The following is a 22446-nucleotide window of genomic DNA, read 5'->3' as shown; positions in this document are numbered from 1 at the left end:
GGAACCGTAAATGTCCCAAGCCTTACTTCAACTGGGGCTGGTCTCCAGGGGATTTCCAGGATAACTTAATAAAGATCAATGAGAATCAACAGAGCAACTTTTCCCAGTTGACGCCCAAGGAGATGAACTTTCACAGAGTGTTTGTATTTTATCCTTGAAAAACAAAGCCCCGCTATTATCCATCTCTAATCAAAACATATACGTGAATAACTATTAAGGCAGTTATGCGGTACAAAAACGCTGAAAATTGAGAAAATTAGTGTTCAACAGCTCTCCCAGAACCACCGCACAGCATGAAGCGAGAGTTAATTTGAAAGAGAAAACCTGAATTAACAACCCAGAAAAGGAAACTGGTTGGCAGCCACCGTTTTCAGCCCTTTAAGTGTCCTCAGCGGTACTTGAGCAAATTACTAAAGAAAATCTAATGTAGCAAGGCTTGGGTCCTTCTGTAGGCTGGCTCAATAATGCTGAAATAATTGGGCACTCTGTGCACGTTTAGTGCTGCTCGAATGAAAAGAGCTAGAGGCCTGCCCTGGTCCTCTTCTCTAGCTGCTGACGCTGTGTTGTGACAGGTTTATTTGAGTGGGACACTGTGATGCCTATGCCCATGCACCAGTAACTGCACTGACAAGAGTTGAAAGTCATTTTTACCAGTACTCTGGCAACACAGAGAGAAAGCCCTTGAGAGGTTAGAATTGGAGTGCTTGACCTTAGCCAAGGCTGCAACAAGCTCTCAGCTAGACTAACCACTGTGGGATGGAGGGTTTGTGGTTACTGAACGGGAAGGGAAACAGGAGAGCGGGGGAGGACACCGACTACGTTCGACATCCCCCCACAACATGACCCACGCAACTTAAAGACTTGCCCAACTACTTTCTATAGGAGCGAGTGCCCCTTCCCATCAAATTGCTTTCAGGGACTAATTTCTGGTAGGCAAGCAGAGACCCGTCCTGAACTATGAGTCTTCCCTCGCTCAGGCATTTTTCTTCCTCCCTCCGCAAGCCTAGATCTGACCAGAAAAGTGGGAAGCTTGGGTTTGTTGCGTCTGCTCACTTTGGGGCTTTTTCATGGGCCAAAATAAAACCAATGCCCATGAAGCCAATGTTGGCATTTTTAGACACTAAATCCATCTCTAATAATGGATGCCTTTCAAACTGCAAACTTTGTGTCGTTCAAGGGGAAGGAAAAAAAAAAAAAAGCTAGACGGTCGATCCTGCCTGCCCAAAGAAAGAAGACCTACGAACGTCACTACCCGGACCAAGAAAATTGACATCTGACTTTTAAAAAGCAGAATGCAGAGGGATAGGGCTAATCACAGAAAACTCCAAGAGCTTTAGACAAGCTTTAGACATTTCAAACTCTCCTAATTCATAAATCCGGGACCAGTCAACAGTTTTGAAGCTTTTAAGTTACTTTTAGCACTTGAAATTTGCACCTTGCAATCTACAATCACATATTTACACAAGCCTCTGCGTTCAAAGCTGATGCTACCGATGATGACATCATGCCCACACATGCAAGCATGGCCAAGAAGACCCACGTGGGACTGTCGCCCCCTCCCGCTCTGGGTGGGGTACCAGATCCAGACCCGCTGCCCTAGTGTCGCGAACCGGAGCCACATCCGTTTCTGAGCCTATTCCATCGTCCCCCGTTCTCTACGAAGCCTCTGTTCTGGGAGGGCAACTCCTCCCCGAGTTGCTGTGCGCCTGGCCAACTGAGCCTGGACTACACTGGGTTTTTACGCTGCTTAGTCTCCCCTCCAGGCTTGCTGGTGACCCCTGTCAATTCACCATCCAGAAGCTACTTGGGTGTCCCACTCTCATCCACAGCTGTGTTGGTCACTGGGTCCTGACACTGGATGCTCTATATGGTTTGCGGGGGAGAACGGTGATACTATTCTAGGGGCAGGATGAATCTTCTCTAGGGTCTAGATCTCACAGCCACAGAGGAGTTTGGCCACCACTACGCCTTTAACAGACTCTTTCGTTGTCATGCTCAGTCAGTCTGTCAGGATACTCTCTACTATCAAAATGTTTGGGATGAAGTCTAATTTGGATACCCAAGCATTTTGGGGTTAATGGGAGGAGAGACGAGTCCTACCTCGGAAACTGAAAACAAATGGAAAAAAAAAGTCCTCTTTCTCACCAACAGATCCAAGCTCGATGCCTCTTCAGAGATGGGATACTTTGCTATACTTACAGTTTCATGGTTCAACCCAATGAATTGCTAGAAGGCACTGGGAGTGAGAGACACTACCTTCCCAGTGCCACCATCCAGGGCCTAACCACACATTTTCCCTCTTCCCAAAATGGCATAAAGAACATTTACAGTAAAGCTTAAGAGAAAACGCACTAGCAAATTAATTTCTAAAACCCCTCTCCAAAGACAGCGTGCAGGAAGCCTACCTGTCTGGGTCTTGTGGAGATTTTACAAGGAGGAAGGGGACACTCTTGCCATTTTCCCAATAGCCTCAACTCCATCCCCAAACTGAGACATTTCTAAGCTTAATTAGAGACCAATTAATGTTGTAAAAGCATGTCTCACTGAATGTCCTCACCTTGTATCTCCCTACAAGACAAACAGAACTCCCAGCAATGTTCGGGTGGAGGATGAAAAGACAGAAACCCTATTAATAGCTTATATACGACTTAGCGAATCAGATAACTGATGATAAAACAGCCCTCAGAATTTCCGCAAATTAGAGGAGGAAAGAAGTAGAGGTGTTGAGACTGGAAAGATAAAAAAGCCTGTGAATCATAGGGGATGTGAAAAGGGATATGGTCTATTTCAAAGACTAACAACCAAGAGAAACTGAACTTGGAGAGAGTTCTTTGGCAACCACAGTGAGGTTTTGTTTAGAAAATATTTATCTTGAAAGTGTTCTTTTACGCTCAGTGTTGGGCACTTCGCTACTTAAGCCATCTGGCACAAATAATACCCCTGTCACTAATTAAGATGACTTGATAATTATTTTTTCCTTTCCCCATCCACACCACAAAGCATCTACTTCTTTTTTCTGCCACTGTTTAGGGCAAGAAGTGGTAAAATGGGACTATCCTTCAAATTTCCCCTCAAGAAGCAGTGTGGCCTAATGCAAAGAGCCCAAACCTGGGTGTCAGGAGACCTAGGTTTTCATCCTGGCTCTGCCACTTCCCTGCTGTGTGACCTTGGGTAAATCACTTCACTTCTCTGTGCCTCAGTCTCCTCACCTGCAAAATGGGGATCCAATCCCTGTCCTCCCTTTGACTCAGACTATGAGCCTCATGTGGGGCCGGGACTGCGTCCAACCCGATTAACTGATATCTACCCCAGTGCTTCGTACAGTGCTCGGCACATACTAAGCACTTATCAAGTACCACCATCACCATAAGTATTATTATTACTACGTTGGCCCATAGTAAGTGCTTAATATCACAATTATTATTCATTAAATTTCGGTGACCAGCGTATCACTGAGAGGGTAAACCAAATATTGATGAATAGCTATTATGCATTTTTAAAAGTGCACAACAATAAAGGTAAAGGTGACATTTAGAGGGACGGAGCACTAGCTTTGCTTTCACTAACTAATGGAGAATGATTACCTTATAGCTGCCTCCAGTTCAGTCTGAAGGGCAAGAGTACAAGATGAAGATGCGTGTTCGTAGACAATTTCCTCCCAGACTCAGGGTTTCCATCACCAGAAGTGACCAAAATGAGGAGCTCTTTAAATAAACGTATACTTTCGGGCCTAAGAGAAGGAGTCTAATTTGGAAATAGCTGGAAAGTGGAAGGACAGATAGACAGATTGCAGAGAACAACTGTTTCTCTTCCTGTGCTTATTGCAACACACTCACAATCATCAGGCTTTGAGCAACAGTTGTCTGTCCTGATGCCTATTTCAGGCCAAGCACCACTCTAGGCTCTGTGGGATCGGCAGGAAGGTTACAAAAGGAAACGGAGCCCTGCACGTGAAGCCATTTGAGAAAATGGGTCCCCTCAGAGAGGACTTGCTCCTGGAAAAATCTGCTACAAATGTGTGTGCTGCTATCAGTCACAGATCTTTGACAGACAAGACCACAGATCTCCAGCCAAATCAATCAATCTGTGCTATTTATTGAGCGCTTAACTATGTGCAGAGCATAGTTCCCAAACACTGGGAACTATAGGAACCCAGCAAGCAGCAACATCGGAGGTAGAAACAGGTGATAAGAAAACGCCTTGCTCAGTCTCCCGAGGTTTTCTCTCCTTTTGACTATGTTCTCCCTTTTGAAGATTGCTAGCCCTGCAAGAGACAGGGACCGGGACCGTGCCTAATCTGTTCACCTCGTACTGAGCCCAGTGCTTAGCATGGTGCTTCACTCAGAATAAGCGCTTAATAAATATCACACCGCTCTTCTCAATTTGCTGCCCTTGCTCTTTTGGGATGCCTTCAACTCTTGGGGAGTTGCCTTCTGTGTGGGAGTGGAAGTTTGTGCGGGGGGTGGGCTGAGGGTAAGGGGGTGATGGTGAAATCTGGAGACTGCAGGGATTCAGTTTCCGAGAAAGGTGAAAACCTGTGGTCCAAGAAAAAAATGGAGAGAGGATGAGAGAGAAAGGGAGAGACCAAGAGACACGTGTTTCCAATTGTACCACAGAACCAATACCTCTACCCATTCCACCAAAAGGATGCCTTATTTCTCAAGACTAAACTACAAACCTGAAGGTCTCTTAGAAAGTTTAAGCATCTACGGCTAGCCGTCTTGCCTGGGGGGTTTCCCATCACACCACTGATAAGCTGTTCAAATGGGGGTTAAGCAAACTCAAGATCATTAACAGAAAGAAATCCAGAAGCCACCTCTGACCTGTCAATCCAACCAAACAGCCCACTGCTGGTTCTTTCTCTGGAATCTCCCTTTATTTCTGCATGGCTGGGTCTATGAATTGCTTTTGTTTACATCATCCCGGAACTGCAATAAGGGCAATTCAAAACACAGCATGACCACATTTTAGCTCCTGCACCAACCACCGGCCTTTCCTGGTAACAGTGCCACGAGCAACCAGGCAGAACGAACTGAGAAGCAGGCTCACACAGCCATCTCCCGCCCTTAACCCTGCACAATAGAAAGAAAGGCAGTACTTGGGAGAAACCATGATAAAGGGGAAATGGAGGAGACTTTCCCACAGAGTTGCCTTGGAACAGGCTGGAGGATGATGTGAATGTATAGCCACTTCTCTTAAATGGGAAGTTTGAGATCTTCATGTTCATTTTACTCTGGGTAAATTGAGGCCCCCCAAAGTGACTTCCATCCAGAAATCCAGGGACATCCTTCAAATTATTCCTTGTGGTGCCCCCGTTAGATTCGAAACTCCTTGGGGGCACGGATCATGTCTTTGACTCCTTCTGAATGTTCTCCCAGCATGTGGTACAGTGCTCTGCACACGGCAGGTGCTCAATAAGCACAGTCGATGCCGAAACCGACCCGGCAGCGGAATCCACAACTTTGTTTCTTGGAAAATTGGGCTGAATCCAGCGGGTCGCCTCTTCTGATATTCTTGGGTTGTGAAGTAAAAAACTCTGAAATTTGGAGTCTTCGAGATGGGGTGGCAGCCATTTAACGCTACAGGGGACAAGGACTGGTGTAGAGAGTCAGCTCAAAAGGCAAAAGATGTTTAATGAGTCAGGCTTTGATCCGGCTCTGAGCGAGGGAAAACGGATGAGAAAAATCTACGGTTCAAGTCCTTTGTCTTACCGCCTACCTGCTTCAGGTCTGAGGACGTTTTGTTCTGCTACTAATAACATCTGAAACCTTAGAAGCAAAATGAAGAACTGACCATCAAGCCTTAAGCCTGTCAGAAGTAATTTTGCACCACAAGGTCTGTTTGCCAGCTGCTGCTTCTCTTTCTATGAGTGACCATTTGGAAGCATCTACTGGTCCCAGTGCACTTCCCAGCATGTTTGCTAGCCTCAGACTTCCCCCAAGTAATGTATTCACTTCCCATCCCTCTTGTCCAGAACTTCAACAAAACCCAGACTCATTCTCGCTCCCTCTTCCCCATAGTGGCTACGGCAAAGTCTTCTCTCTTTGCCAGAATGCGAATGGCAGATTTCCAGCTGGAAAACATTGAAGCATCATGTCCCAAGGTCCTGCTCTTGACTGTTTCTCAATAATTTTGCGGTTCTACATCCTACTTCTTGCTCAGCTCTAACCCCTCCCTTATATTAGAATTAGTGCTTGGACTGTGGAAGAGAATGGGCTTTAGCCCTGTAGGCTGGGGACACTGGGGAGACAGAGGACACAAGGCAGAGGGTAAATTTCAAGGGCAAAAATGACTTGTCCTCCTCTAGCACTTGGACCACCTTATTCCTAAAGCTAAATATTTGAAAAGCAGAGTTTCCCTAACACACCACTGAAGTTTACCGTTCACATATGCCTGAAGGAAGTCATGGAAACCAAAGCACAATAAACCCAGTGATCTCTTCCCAGGAGATGATGGTTTTCCTTCAAAAAAAGGTAAAAATATCTTGGGTGATCCAATGCTAGCATAGCTCAGATTCCCAGATTTGGGAAATTCTCATTCACTTTTATACTTTTATATTCTCATTCCCTCTGTGTGTGTGTGTGTGTGTGTGCGTGTCTCTCTTCCTCATCAACACGCGAAAGTAGGAAATCTGCTCACAGAAGCTTTGTGTTTGGCTCAGAATTCTCTTGTTATCCCGCTAGACTGTAACCTACTTCAGAGGAGGGATCATGTCCACCTACTCTAGTGTCCTCTCCCAAGTGCTCAGCACACAGCCAACTGTAAGCTCCTTGAGGGGAGGGATAATCTCTACTAACTCTTGCACTCTCCCAAATGCTTAGTTTAGTGCTCTGCCCACAGCAGACTGTCAGTTCCATTAGGGCAAGGATCATGTCTACTCACTCTACTGGATCCTTCCAAAGTGGCACGGGGCAGGTGGAACTCGATATTGAAAGTGGTGGGAAGACTATGACTAAATCAAAGACGGGAGGGATGAGGAATCTGTGGACTATTCTCTCCCAGCAGTTACATACTGCTGGTTCTGTTGGTGGTGTGTTGGTGGTGTGTTGTTGCTGAATTGTTGTTTTGTGGGACCGACCTTATCATTCCTTTCCCTGTGTGTCTGACTTCATTTCCTCTGCACCCTTCCCCCCGCCAACGGATTGTGAACCCACCGTGGGCCAGGGAATTAATATCACTGAACCACTGCACCTTTTTCCCAGTGCTTAGTGCAGCACTTTGGACAAAAAAGAGCCCCTAAATGTAACAACAACAATTACACTAATACTTCAATTATAATGATAACAAAAATGACAATCTCAGTGTCTGAGCACGTTTCACAAGTCCTAAGACAAACAGTGCTCAATGCCCTGGACCCTTCACAAGAGAAATGCAAAAATGTAATATTCTTGAGGCAATGGACATTCACCAAAAAGAACCAGAAAATCCCATCATTTCACTTTAGCATGAATAGCAAATGCAATTTGAGCCCAAGGCAGAACCTCCCGGATAGCCTTCCCCCAAAGCAGCCACATTAGAAAATATCAAATAAACCTTGACTCCTTGGACTTATTTCTAGCATCAGGAAGAGTGGGGAGAAAGTGACTTAAATGTGCCCTGAGACCCTTTGGCCAGAGGCTGAAAATGAAAGAAGATGCAATCACCTGGCCTAACCTCCAATGAGGAGGCTTCTTCTGTCCTGACCTAGACAAGTTAGAGTCAAATGATTTTATCCACGACAGGAAATATTCCATTTTATAGCCTCCTACACGGGCTAGGTGAATTCAGGGATTTCCAAATAAACACATGGGTAAGATGGACCCACTGATGGCCCTGGTTGTAAGATCCAGAGCCTTTAGCTACTCTGAAGAGGAAAGAGGAATTACAACCATAAATGTATACTACTGTGATTTGGCAATGCAGCATGAAACACCACAGACCTTTAAGCCAGTCTCCCTTTCCTCTCCCACCACATAAAGCAGGTGGCCAGTTGGGAACCTGACCTTCAGACATCCAGCACTGTTTAGTCAAGACAGAATTTCCCAGCAAACCCAGTAATAGAGCTGGAAAGACAAACTGGTGTCAAACACATTCCAGAGCCCATTTTCTAATATTCCCTTCACCCTCACCTTTGCCGTCACTCTAAAAATGCACACGCCCACTAACTGGTTGGGTATTACCAAAAAGCCCCCCAAAATCAATACCAATTTTTGTCGTTCAGCAATAAATTCCAAACAAAGTTTTTGGATTCGGATCTGGCTACTCTTGTGGCTCCTGGAAGTCTACCTACATAGCCCACTAACCAGAGGGAGTCCCCTTCCCTGGTGCGACGGGCCATTGACAGGGACCGGAACCCTGGACCACCAGCACCAAAGAAATGGGGTGGGGATCATGTCTACCAACTCTATTATACTGTACTCTCCCGAGCGCTTAGTACAGTGCTCTGTCCACACTCGATGCTCAATAAATACCGCTGATTGACTAAAGCTAAGTTTATAGTAGACCTTTGGTGAACTTACCTTCAGTGGATTCTGAAATCCCCTGATCTGTAAAGGCATAAAAAAAGATGACACCTTGCTTTATATTTTTTAAGAGGCAATGGACCAACCCTGTACTGTGAAAAGACCAGTCATTTGGCAAGTAAGCCAATTGTTCATTTTTTTAAAAAATGAAATAATAAAAACAAAACCAAGTCAAAATGGGAGATTTGAGGGGAAGTGGGTGGAGGGTAAATAAAGATCTCATTCTACACCACCAAACAGAGATTTTGAAAACTAGCATTGCAAAGTGGGACCCCTGAGTTGGACAATAACCCATCGCCATTCAAAAGATCCCGTCTCCTAGAATAGATTTGTGCATTTCCAATAATGATGCCAATGAGACGACTGTGGCCCAATACAATGAGAGGCTTTTAAAAATAAATAAATAAACTCAACCGAGGGAACGTTCACCTTTCTTCCTCCCCGCCCACCGCCCACCCCAACATATAGGGTGGTAAAGGCAAAGTCAGTTAAATCACTTCCTTAGTAATACAAGTAATATTTAAATAGATTTAATAGTGCTGCTCCAAACCAATGAATTATGAGTTTAAAACCTATTAAAATGTAATGTTTTTTTCCTGAGCTGAGGGGAGAGAGATTTAAATCCACTGAATTTTAATATTTCAGCTTGAGCTGCAGGAGGTAGAGAAAGTCCAAATGAACTATTCCATCAGCACCATTCAAGCATGAACATTTTAATCAGTTTTACTTCCTTGGAGTTCTCTAACACAGTTTACGCTGTCATTCTGAAAGCACTTAACACAGAGAGTGTGAAAAACCACCAAGGCTTGTTATTGCCTTCACAATTGATGGCAAATAATTTTGCAGACTTCCTATCATTAAAATGTCACTGCTCAAAATTGAGGTTCAGCATTTCTTGGACTAAACTGTTTTTTCCTTCAACGGCATCGCTACCTGTCCTTAAGGTTTGGATTGGAAGCCTCCTCCACCCCTCCACCCTTCTCCCCACCAACCCCCTCACACCTCCATCCCTACATCTCTCCCTCTCTGCTCGGAGATAAACAAAGTTAAAAAAAAAAAGCCCAGAGAGAAACTCCCATTGTTCTATGATAGGAGAAAAAAAATCTTTTCATTTTAATCGTTCATGCTAAAGCAACAGAATACTTTAAAAAAAGTCACTCCTTTGGAGAAATTCTTCTGAGGTTAAAAGCGAGTCTCCCTTATTAAGCATAACCACATTCCCTCAGCATGTGCTGATTATATAGTATAATGGATTTAAACTTTTTTTTAAAATAGTCAGATGACTCAATTTAATAATACAGGAAATGAAAACATCATTTCTAATTAGATCATATTACTGATTCAAAACTACAATTTGTGTATTGTTCCAACAGTGGGATCTTGCAGAGCTTTCTAATTTAAAAACCCAGTGGCTGGGAGAATATATGACAAGATCAAATGGGATATGTTAGCATTCCCATAGCTCAGTGGGGCAAATTGGGGCAAGTTATCACTGCCATAGGGGAACAAGCCCAATCAAACATTAAGACACCCTGGAAATCAAACCGAAAAGACATCCTTTTGTTTGTCTCATATAAAAGACAAATGATATTTAGCTTGTTTCAATCTATCAACAGTTTTAAACTGAACATGACCTGTGAAAGAAATCATTATAACTGTGTTTCATTCCATTAAACACAACTAGCTTATTGTCAAGAGAACAAGCAGTCTCTCCAGGTTCCAGCCTCTCACTTCAGTATTTTGCATTTAAACTACATGGATCACTGGCTCGGTTCATTTACCAATGAAGGTAGAATAATATTGCAGAGTTAAAAAGGTGCTTCATCAAGATTTCATTAAATCTGAGTACATTTAGGCTTGCATGTGATGATGTATACACCTATAGCATATGTATATATATATATATATGTACACACACATATATATGTGTATATATATATATATATGGAGAGAGAGAGAGAGATTTACTAAGTGGGTGCATGGATGCATGGATGCAGCGAAGCTATCTATGCTTTCTCTGAATTTTTTCTCTGTTCAATGGGGGCAGAATATGCCTTCAATGACATCATGAAAGTGGAAAAAAAAATCAATTTGATTCTGTATTGTTTCTGGCAAAAGCCAAAATACTTCTACCAAAAATATTATTTACAGACACTTAAAATGAAGCTAGATTAGGGGGTGCAATTACAGTGCCAGAAAACAACAGAGCTGCAAGAGTCCAAGCACGTAGTTAATGGTTAAAAAAAAAAAAAGGTCTGGCAAGTTATCTTAGTTGAAGCTCTTTGACTCTCTTTACTCTCCACTAATATTTCAGCTTCCTATGTCTGCATCCTATTTCATTTTCCAGATCCTCGGCACCACAGCTCATGCTCTTTTGCTAACTTGCTGTCCTAGAGAGTCAGTTCTTCCTTTCTTCACCCAAGTTTTGAGAGCCCAATTAAATCGGTCGAATGAAAGAATAAAATCCCTATGTTAGATGCTATTTGTTGGAAATACCACATCGCAGAGAAACTGCCTCCCCAATCCAGGCTGGGTGGAAGAATGAGCCACAGAAGACAATGCTAAAATGTCCACTGGGGAGGAAGGAAAGGCATACGCTGAACTTTCATTTCCCAAAATAACAGATAACCCTAACCGGTGAAACGGGATCTCTGCCAACCAGGAAATGGGAAACTAGAGCAGAATAAGTAAAACATAGAAAATTCTGCCCTCCTACTAAAAGCAAAAAGTACTACTTTACCTAGACAGAGTTTCTGTGATCTGGTCTTCACAAAAACAGTAATTCCTAAGCTGGGAATTGAATGAACAACCCCCTTTCCAATGGCATTCATTCAAGACATCCTACATCAATAGCCTTCATTCTCCTAGAAAAGACATGCAACGTCCCTTCTGCTCCACCTGACATTTGGGAACAAAAAAACAATCACAACACACACACACACACACACACACGCATGACGTTTGGGCTACCACATATTCTCTCTGTGCATACATGCCTGGTCCATACACGTATCTCTTTTCGAATCCAACCTTTCACCACTTCCTTTATTCAAAGAATGTTAATAGAAGAGGCAGGATTTGGGGTTAGGTAATGAAAACTAATTGGGAAATGTATTCATCTCCCACTCGCCCCACTGGAGCGTAAAAGACGTACAACCAATGTTATTCATGAGTCTACACGACTCGCTCTGATTCATCCCCTTCTTTCCAAGGGGTACTTCAGAGGAAATAAAGGTTACTCTTTTCCATTTATATCTTCTAATTGACTACCAGTATTTTCTTGTGGTCAGAGGGACACAAATAGAGTTGGAAATAGCCTATTAAAAACAAGCCACAATCAGACTATTGCTCTGTTTCACCGTCAGCAATGATCAGAGAGTTCTGATTTCCTTGTTAAAAGACAGAGGCATAATTGAAGCAATATCTTCACTTCAGATTGATTATTCCGCGACCCTTATCCACATCTTCACTCAGCAATTTGAATTTTAATGAAAGAAAATGGAATAATTAGCATTTCAAAGTGTTTGATACACTGAATAAAAAAAGGGAAAAGACTTTTATGTACAATCTATACACAAAAGAAAAAAAGTACTGGGGAGGGGGCAGAAAAAGGAAAGTACAGTTCAATAGAATGGCTGAAAAGAGCTACTTGCCCCAGCTGCATAATTCAAGATGTGAAGAATGGGATCTGAAACTCTGATTTCTCACCTTTAATTTATGAAGTGTTCATTCACACCTTAAGATTGGGTGTTTTGACTTTTTTTTTTTTTTTTAATCTGGGGGCAGAAAATCTAACCCACCCAGCTGTCCAAACCTGAGCGTCTTGTGGGGTTCTGCTTGACAATCTCACTCCTGTTTTGGTAGGGAAAGTTTCTGTAATTGGGTATCTCTGATTCTTCCCACTGTCACTGAGCACGGCCCCCCTCAACTCCTCTCCTGACTGACATTTGTCCAGTCTCATCAAGGAGAAGAGCCACCAAGCGAAATGAGGATATTTTAAAAGTCTGTACTCCATGGTGATCAAAAGTACCGTGTGTTAAAAAATTAGGGAGATTAAGAATATAACTGGGTCATATCAAAAGAGACATTCTAACCCAAGAGAACAGGGGCCTTGGGGGTGGGGTTGGTTATGATTCCTCAGTGGAAAGAGCACGGACTTTGGAGTCAGAGGTCATGGGTTCGAATCCCAGCTCGGCCATTTGTCAGCTGTGTGACTTTGGGCAAGTCACTTGACTTCTCGGTGCCTCAGTTACCTCGTCTGTAAAATGGGGATTAAGACCGTGAGCCCCACGTAGGACAACCTGATTCCCCTGTGTCTACCCCAGTGCTTAGAACAGTGCTCGGCACATAGTAATCGCTTAACAAATACCAACATTATTATTCCTTTCACTCTTATTTCTCTTCTTAGTCGAATGATTACTATTTACTGTATTTGTTAAGCATTTTGTCCAAAGCACTATACAAAGGATATTAATTAATACATAACCCCTGGCCCACAGGAGACTCCCACTCTAAAAAAGGCAGGGGGAGATATGTCCACAGACAACAGGGAGAGATTTAACAGGGTAAATATAGCCAAACAACAATTTAACCATCATAAACCCACCACCCAAACTAGAAGGACATGTAACTGGCAGAAGGGAAGGATCCCCAGGTTCCTCATCATCTTTAGCTGGGCTGTCCTAATCTAAAGATGTCCCAAACTCCGAAAGATGGAGACAGCAAGCAGAAGCCTGCCCTACTCTGGTGATGTCGGTGAGCAGAAGGGAGGTGTGTACGTGTGTATGTGTGGGGGGGTGGGGGTGGGGGGCAGAGAGAGTGTGTGTGCATGTGCATGTTGGGACACGGGGGGAACTGGGGTCTTCAGCTTCCTCCTGCTGAGTGGGTACTCTCCTCCCAGATCCTGCTGCCTCCTGACCAACCCTGGAGCCCTGAAGGCAGTTGGGGGGCAGGTGGGGAGGGAGCTCCGGGACCCACACTCAGTCAAGTACACATTTGTTTGTTCATTTATATGTGCAAAGGGCTTACTATGTGTCGAGCACTGTGTTAAGCGGTGGGGTGGATCCAAGTTCATCAGGTCCGACACAGTCCCTGTTCCTCAAGGGGCTTACAGTCTAAGCAGGAGGGAGAACAGGTAATGAATCCCCATTTTACAGTTGAGGAAACTGCAGCACAGAGCAGTTAAGGGATTTGGCCAAGGTCACACAGCAGGTGAGTAGCGGATATGGGATTAGAACCCAGTTCCTCTGACTCCCAGGCCGGTGCTCTTTCCACGAGGCGACAATGCTTCCCCGCTCCCATATTCCCCCTAGTCCCAGACTGGCAGGAGTGAGATCAAAAAATATCTCAGCACGAGTAACTTATTTGTATCCTGGAGTCCAACTACTTAATTTCACTTGGTTGTCCACTACTATTGCCTACTTGATTAAATCCAGTTACAAGTGAGAACTAATTATAAATACTAATAGAGCTAAAATGGAAAGACCACATACCCCAATGATTGCGTTCAGTTCTGCCATGGTCACTTGCTTGGCACGTTCCACAGCCTGCACCACTTGTTGCTGGTGCTATAAAATGAAGATCAGAAACAGAATAAAATTACTTGTCTTCTAGGCATTAGACACGTTTTCTAACTTCAGTCACATGCAGGGATGGAAATCAGTCCTCTCTGAAATGGGAAAGAAAGAGAGAGGGAGGGAGAGAGAGAGAGAGTGTGTGTGTGTGTGCGCGCGCGTGTGTGTTTGTGTGTGTGTGTGTGTGTGTGTGTGTGTGTGTGTGTGTAAAAGAGGAGGGGAGTGAGGATGCAACAATGATGAGGCAGGGGTGAGGACACAAGAGAGCTGGGTAGGAAACAGGGAGCAGAATGGGGGCAGTGTGATAAAGAGGGGGGCTTGAGAGAATTTGGAGTGTTTGGAGCAATAAGTGTAGGAAGTGCCCGCATAGAAAGCAATGGATGATATAGCGGGAGTGGGTAGAAAGAAAGAATAGGATGGGAAGGTGACTATGTTCTCCCAGCTGGTAAAAGAAGTTGACCTGCAGTTGTACCTCGTCCCCTCCCAGCTTCACCCACCCCTCGCTCACTCCCCAAACCGCTCCGTGCTTCGCTCGAAAGGGCGGTCAGTTCTCTCCAATCAAACCCACAAAAGTACTCCCCTTTCTCCCTCCCTCAGTCCCACCCTGCTGCCCCTCCCCGCCAAAGCAGCCCATTACTACAGAGAAACTTTTCGGCCTCCTCTCAAAATCTGCTGGAGCAGATGTTGGGAGACCCAGGATTCAGACTCTGGAAAATGCCAAATCTGCTCCCTTAGGGCTTTACCGCTTTTAAAAAAATCAATCAAGAACACGTGGCCGCCGACAGGGCCTTATATGGATTTGCACGGCTGAATCGTAGCACTCAAAAATGAGAGAAATGGCGGTCCCAAAACACCCAACCAATATCGATACAATTGCGGGGATCGTAGGTCAATCTTGTGAGGTATCGTGGTCCCCATTTCACAGATATGGAAACTGAGGCACAGAAAGCTGAAGTGACTTGTCCGCGGTCACCCAGAAGAGCACTGGCAGAGCTGGGAATGAGAACCCAGGCTTACTGACTTCAGCCCCATACTCTATCCACTGAGCCACGCAGCCTCCCAAGGTCCGTAGCTTTTCAGTGACGAGGCAGGGATGTGACAAAATGAATTGGCCCAGAAGCCTCTGCCTAGAGCAAAAGACCCATATTTGCACACGAAATAGATTCCACTTAGGCAATCGCTCCAAAATATCGAACAGCTTCAAGCAAATACATCTTTTCTAAAGGAGAGCATTTCCACGGCTCAGGTTTTTGCCACCGTCATAGAGAGGTGCCATTTTCCTAGTAAGTGGGAAGACCGATTATGATTTGAAACTCATTCTCCTTGCAAATGAACAAAGAGAGCAACCAACTTCTTGAAATGATCAATCAATTAATGGTATGTATTGAGTGTCTACTGTGTGCAGAAGACTGTACTAGGTGCTCGGTAGAGTCCAGTGCATCAGGGTTGGTAGACACGTTCCACAAGAAGCTTACCGTCTACAGCTTCCTCCCTTTTGCACCGCCAACTGTGGGAATCCCTCAAGGCTCAGTTTTGGGACCTCTTCTATTCTCCATCGACACCCACATCCTTGGAGAACTCATTCACTCCTATGGCTTCTACTACCATCTCTATGCCGATGATTCCCAAATCTATGATTCCCAAATCTACTACATCTCCAGCCCTGAATTCTCTCCTTCCCTGCAGTCTCACATTTCTTCCTGTCTTCAGGACATTTCTACATGGATGTCCCACCGATGCCTCAAACTTAACGTGTCCATAACAGAACTCACCTTGCCATCCAAAGCCTGTTTTCCTACACCATACATAGCACCACCAGCCTTTCTGTCCCTTAAGCCCATAACCTTGGCATTACCCTTGACTCATCTCTCTCATTCGACTCACATATTCATTCTGTCACCAAATTCTGTTAGTTCTACATCCTGTCAGTTCTACCTTCAAAACATCGCTAAAATCCTTCCTTTCCTCTCCATCCAAACTGCTACCATGTTAGTCCAAACATTTATCCTAGCCAGCTTTGATTACTGCATCAGCCTCTTTGCTGACCTCCCTGTCTCTTCTCACTCCAGTCTATACTTCATTCTGCTGCCCGGATCATTTTTCTACAAAATCATTCAGTTCACGTTTCCCCACTTCTCAAGAACCTCTAGTGGTTGCCCATCTACCTCCGCATCCAACGGAAACTCTTTATCACTAGCTTTAGAGCACTCAATTGCTTTGTCCCCTCCTATCTTACCTTGCCGATTTAGCATGTTCACTCCTCTAATGCCAGCCTACTCACTATACCTCGATCACTTCTACCTCACCATCGACTGCTCGTCACGTCCTGCCACTGTCCTAGAACTCCCTTCCCCTTCGTATCTGAAAAACCCATCACTCTCTCCACCTTCAAAGCCTTATTAAAAGCACTTCTCCTCCAAAAGGCCTTCCCCAATAAGGCCTTTTCCTCTTTTCCTCTGATCCCAATCCCCTCCTGCATCACTCTTGCACTTGGACTGGCACTCTTTACTCATCCCCACAACACTTATCTGTAATTTACTTATTTACAATGTCTGTCTCCCCTACTAGAATCTAAGTCCCTTGTGGTCAGGGAACATGTCTACCGACTCTGTCATACTGTACTCTCCCAAGTTTTGTATGCAGAAAGTGCTCAATAAGTATGATTGATGGATTGATTGACTGCAGAATTTAGACACTGTAATTCCTCTGCTGGCCATCTCAAACGTCCTTCCGGCGACCACTGGACAGAGGAGCCTTTTCTAAAAATCACTGTATCTGGCCTGTAAACAATTTCCCCGGAATGACCTGCATTGGCCTCATTCTCCCTGAGGGGGGGTGGGGGGGGGGAGAAACCCTAAAAACTAACACGTGCTGTAGTTTGCTGCTTTTGCTTCTGATAGAAAATGAATCCATCTGACCATGCCCCTGGTTTACCCTACTAGCAGAAAAAGTGGCAGCCTCGAATAATAAAAGACATCGATTTTGCGTCTTTCAATTTGGGGATTTCCTGTAAAAAGCTAAGGTTTTCAAAGGCAAACGATTCCTGTGACTTTATACTCAACAGCCTCTCCTCTCACCCTACACAACTCACCTACTTCTCTGTAAAACCTAGGCCAATTTTGAACTCTCTTTTCCCTACACCTTTGCAAGAAAAGACTACAGATAAAACCTCACCCGCAAGAGTCGTCTGTGTGTAGCGGGGAGGTGTTTGGAGAGCAAACTTATCTCCTTATCATTTGTCTGCAAAATCCTTAATTTATGGGTCTTTGTACACAGTAAGGCAGAGGATGGATACGAAGCAGAGGTTCTTTCCCAGGTAGTTAGGGTGTAAGAGCCATTTGGGTAAAGAGGTATAGGGCGAAAATGCTCCCTAAAACCTGAAGGGATCCAAAAGGAAGCGGGTTCACAGGCTGGAATGCTGTTCCAGATGCTGATTTCCAGTCGGAATGGCGAGCCACAGCCCAACACATCATTGAGTATGATCTCAATCCAGACACGTGACTTCATTCCACTTCAGAGCAGTGGCACAGGCCAATTTCTCTCGGGGATTCACAGCTATTGATTATTCCCCTCCCCACTCCCCTCTTCCTCAACATGCAAACCGGCAACCGCTACTCAACACTTGGAGCAAGTAACTATTAATCATTGCCACACATACATATACAAGCACAGGGACACACAGACAAAAACAGTATCTATTCCGTCACACAGATGAAATTCTGTCCTCTTAAAGCGGCAAAAGAACACCACTGTTTGTATGTCCAGCATTTTCATTTTCAGCATCCAGCCTCCCTCCACCTAGGCCACTGATTTCCGTGGCTCATTTGGTGCTTCTCTTCACAAGGACCGGGGCAGGGGGAAGAAGGGGGTGGGTTCTCCCTCCGCCGCCCCCCTCCAAGCTCACTTGACAACTGAACATTACACTAGACAGGGAGAGAGAGGAAGGGAAGACCATGGAAAGGGAAAGAAAGTTTGAGGACGAATCTAAAACCCTCACACGAATTGATATACAGTGGCAGCCCTCCTCCACCCCCATTTCTTCTTCATCCCATTTCTACTGATTCTCGGGCTCAGAAAGTTAGGATGTTCAAGCCACCTTAAACCCACAGTCTAGCTGAGGGCCTTTTTCCTTTTTGGTTGATCCTTCATTAAAGATTGGTTCTCCTCCCATTCCATAATCCACTCATTTCCTCTCTGTCTTCCCTCTTCCTGTCTGAGCAGGAAACACCCTAACAACATGTCCTTCGGCTCGACTACTCAACCCATGTGTTGAGGATGCCGAGTTGCACTTCACCACCAACAAATGGCATTCACTGAGCACTGATCACTGTACAGGGTCCTTGGGAGAGCGTAATACAAGTCAGAAGACCCGTTCCCCATCTTCGAGGCGCACCCAGAACTGGAGAGTGAAATTAACTGGTTAATATGGTTATTATGGATATGGTTAGTCAAGTTGGAAAGGGACAGCCTGTGACAGGGGCCTCTGAGAGGATCAAAGACTCAATCAAACTGAATTGAAATCACTGGTCAACTGCACAAACGAAATTGGGATATATTGCCATCTTTTTTTCTTACAGTAGAAAAAAATTAGGCTGTGATAGAAGCACCAGAAAGTCATGGCAGGGTTGAACAGCCCAAGTAGGGAAGCACTGTGGCATAGCAGAAAGAGCACGGGCCTGATCTAATCCCAGCTCCACCACTTGTCTGCTGTGTGATCTCGAGCAAGTCACTTCACTTCTCTGAGCCTCCGTTTCATCATCTGTAAAATGTGAACTAAATTCTACTCCCTCTTACTTGGACTGTTATCCCCATTTGGATTGGGGACTGTGTCTGACCTCATTGTCTCATATCTGCCCCAGCGCTTAGAACAGTGCTGGGCCCATAGTAAGTGCTCAACAAGTATCATCGTTATTAGACCGTAAACGTCTTGAGGACAGGGATCGTGTCTACCAACTCTGTTGCACAGGACTCTCCATAAGCAGTAAGCATTCAATAAATATCACTGATCGGCTGATGGCACCTACCTGGACAGCTCAGACATTTGATATCACTGAGTCTGCAGGCCTTGCAGTAGGTAAGTGCAAGAGTCCAATTAAAGAAAAAGACCTGCTCCTAAGTGGAAGAGCCCAGTCAAAGAAAAAGACCTGCTCCCTGCCCTCGGAGAGCTTCCAATCTAGCCTGGTGAACGAGGCCAGTGGGCTTAGTACAGTGCTCTGCACAAAGTAAGGGCTTAATAAATACAATTGATTGAATGAATGAATGACTAGAAGGGGCATCCAATCCCAGCCAGGACTCACCTCCCTCCCCAGACGCAGGCACTGCCTGTGGTTTTTTTTTTGCCTCTGCGGGACTTTGAGAGGGATTCAGGCTGGATTGTCCTCTGAAAAATTCTCTCAGATTTTCTTTCTTTTTGGGGGGTTGGGGGCGGGGCAGGACGGGAGAGAGGGAAAGGAGGAAAGAAAAAAGCAAGTGGGGAGTTCATCTGGGCTTGTTTTTATAGGGTACTGCTCATCAGGTACCTAAAGGCGTTTTACAGATTTCTCACTGACACCCATTTTACAACTGAGAAAAAGGAGGCTCAGAGAGACTCCCGTTTTCTTCAGCCCCTCGGCGAGTCAGTGCTGGAACCGGGGAAAGGATAGTTGTTCTCGCCTCAGATGAGCGCATTTATTGTTCCGCCAAAGTAGTAAGTGTAGCTACTAAGTGCCCAGAAGCTGGCTACCTAGCCTGAAAGGCTTTACAGCTTATCTTCGATAGAAAACTAGAAGGCAGAGCTAATGCCACCGTTAGCCGCGTAGCCATTTCTGCGATGCGTCCTGGGATTCTCCGGTAACAAAATATACAGCGCCATCACAATGCATTACGCAACACACTGACTGAGCTGTACCAGATGGACGGGTATATAAGCCAGGTGCGTGGGGCTGCCTAATGGATGCCATTTGCAGAGGGCCTCTGACGGTGACGCACGTTAACTCCATCCTTATCAGGAGACTCTCTGGTGATTTCAGCCAAGATCTCCTGCATCAAACTGCGTTACCACCAGTCATTGATTCCTTACAAAGTTAACAAGCAATAAGATGAGTTAACCTGGTGCTATTATGAGTCAAGAGCGTTGCCATTGGTGCATGTAACCACTGTATTTTGGCTCATTTTCCCCCAGGCACAATATTAAGGTGACTGATCACATTTTTCAACTCCCATTTCACAATTACACTACACGTGCAAAAGGTGGTACACAGCAATTCAGTCCCGTATTCACCTAGACGCTCAAACGGCCTTTTAGAATGCAAGGAAATTTCATAAACAACCAAAATAGATTGGTTTTCTTTCCAACTGAAGTAGGTTCATGAGTCAAGTCCAAACGAGGGCCCACATTTCTTCTGCAGTAGGTATCCAAATGACAATATTGTTCCACTAGTTACATAGATATTTCAACCGTTAGATGTCATCTCTTTACCTTCACCTCAGAGTGGAGGGCACATACTGATTAGGGGAATTTGAATGAGATGAGACTCTCACGCAGAGACACAAATATTTACCACCACATGCCCTGAGCAAAGCAAAGTGTATATTTGTGAATAGAGCCCCTTCAGAGACTGTATAAGTGCTTAAGATTCACAACGCAACAGTGCACTTCCTTTCTAGCCTCTGGAACTTTAACAGATAACTAATGTACACAGGGACTGGGATTTGGTGAATTCCTCAGTAATGAAACCTCAACAGAACTTCCAATGGTTTCCCAAGAAACTTGGCGAAAAAGGGTGAAGGAGAAATTGCTTCTCTCACAGTTGGAGAGTGACAACAGTTGTTGGGCCAGGACCACTGTTATGTGCTGTTGCAGACCACCATCCCATCTCCCGCCTTCTTCTAGACTCCTGCCTCCCATAGGGATGGGTGATGAGTGAGGACAGGAGTGCCTCAACACGCAGAGGCCGGACGGCAGGGTGCGATTTCCTGCCGGCGTCCTCATCTCCTGTGATGCAAGGGCCGTGGCTTCATCACCTGAGAATAGGGGCGGGCGATCACCCTGACCTGCAGGTCACTTAGAAAGCACGGTTAGTGGCAGCAGGCCAGCCGAGGGTTAGAGACAGGGAGGTGGGGAGTGGGGAAAAACACTAGCGAATCAAGGACTGATGAACAGACCCGTCTTCCAATAGTTTAGGAAGAATCAAATAGGGTGTCGGGTCCTTGAGGTAGTTGTCCAGAGGCCTGATTGTCTCGGGTGAAAAAATATATTCCAGAAGTGCCCAGTGGACCCTTTTCTGGCCAGGAGAACTGCCCACACTCACTCTCCACCAGTCCAGTTCTCCCTTCTCAGGACAAAACGACCAAAGGGATCAGAGAACCAGAACCTCTAATCAAAAGGTGGATGTCAGTTTTCAGTTCAGTGGGGCCAACCAAGGCTAAGGGTGTTATGCAGGGATTCATTGGCCCTTTCTCTCCCCCTTCCCCCCCTTCCTGATTTTTTTGCTTAACGGCTTCATTCTGGTGATCATCTGGGAGAAGGCAGCTGGGATCAGGGCAGTGCCTGCTAGTGTTTCTGGGCAGTGATAAGAGTCCTGAAGAGACCCTGTTTTTGGAAGAGGTCTGTCACTACTGCCTGGTTTAGGGGGTAGGGAGGGTTTTCTTGTCTCAGTCAAGTCTGGTGGCAAGAAGTGTCTCTGCCTGCCAGGCCGGATGCTGGCATTTGGGAGCCACATCCCAAGGTCTGTTGTCATATCCGCCACATGTCTTTGCCCTTCGGCATTTTCCCTTTATTTTTTTCCAGTGTAAAACAAGGTGGCCAGTTTGTGGGTCTGAACCAGTGCCAGCCGTTTGTACAGGGTTGAGGACGGCTCTCATTTCAGGAATCCGGATGTGAGGGTATGCCTCCTGAAGGGAGGCAAACAGAGGAAGGAAGTACGCAAGTCTGGAATATCCACAGGCCAGGGAGCTGCTGAGAGTGCAGAGTCCATGTGCCAATTTGAGAACCAGGGCACCTGTGTATACGTCTCTTCAAATTTGGGGCGACTCATGAAATGGTGTGTCGTAAGGAGCTCATCATCCATCATGAATGCCAACATCCAGGACACAGTTACCACTGAGAGTTCCTGACTCCAGCATATCTGGTTCACAAGGCTTGCGAAATGCCCAGGACCCTACCCTGGGCCAGGCGAGCTTTTTGGTGGGCAGTTGTCAAGTCAGGCCCAGCCAGGTGAGGGGAAACTTGCCCGAAAACACAAGACGCTGCACGGGGACACATGCAGAACCAAAGTCAACCTAATGGACCAGGGGCCTAAGGTAATTCCCAGGCCTGAAGAGGACAGTTATGTGGCCGAAAATGTTTTCTAAAGTCCAGAACATAAGGACATGTGAGCCCCCTTTTCAATGGG

At 45.3% G+C, this 22446-nt stretch overlaps 1 protein-coding gene across 9 annotated transcripts in view; it reads right to left on the bottom strand.

Annotated features, from left to right (window-relative positions):
* Positions 1 to 22446, bottom strand: part of TLE4 (TLE family member 4, transcriptional corepressor) — a 127667-nt gene that overhangs the window by 60251 nt on the left and 44970 nt on the right. For 4 of the 9 annotated variants that reach the window (XM_007668215.4, XM_007668216.4, XM_007668218.4 and 1 more), the window contains exon 6: positions 13994 to 14068. The exons of 2 other annotated variants lie outside the window; for them this stretch is intronic. In XM_007668215.4, coding sequence (XP_007666405.1) covers positions 13994 to 14068 — 75 coding nt within the window. Of the gene's footprint in view, positions 1 to 8498; positions 8526 to 13993; positions 14069 to 22446 lie in introns of all 9 variants that reach the window. 3 more of the 9 variants (XM_007668214.4, XM_007668213.4, XM_007668217.4) reach the window with 1 other exon arrangement.

This window comes from Ornithorhynchus anatinus, chromosome X5 (assembly GCF_004115215.2).
Source record: "Ornithorhynchus anatinus isolate Pmale09 chromosome X5, mOrnAna1.pri.v4, whole genome shotgun sequence".
Taxonomy (NCBI): domain Eukaryota; kingdom Metazoa; phylum Chordata; class Mammalia; order Monotremata; family Ornithorhynchidae; genus Ornithorhynchus; species Ornithorhynchus anatinus.
The sequence above is the reverse complement of the archived record's forward strand: the minus strand, read 5'-3'. Positions and strand labels throughout refer to the sequence as shown.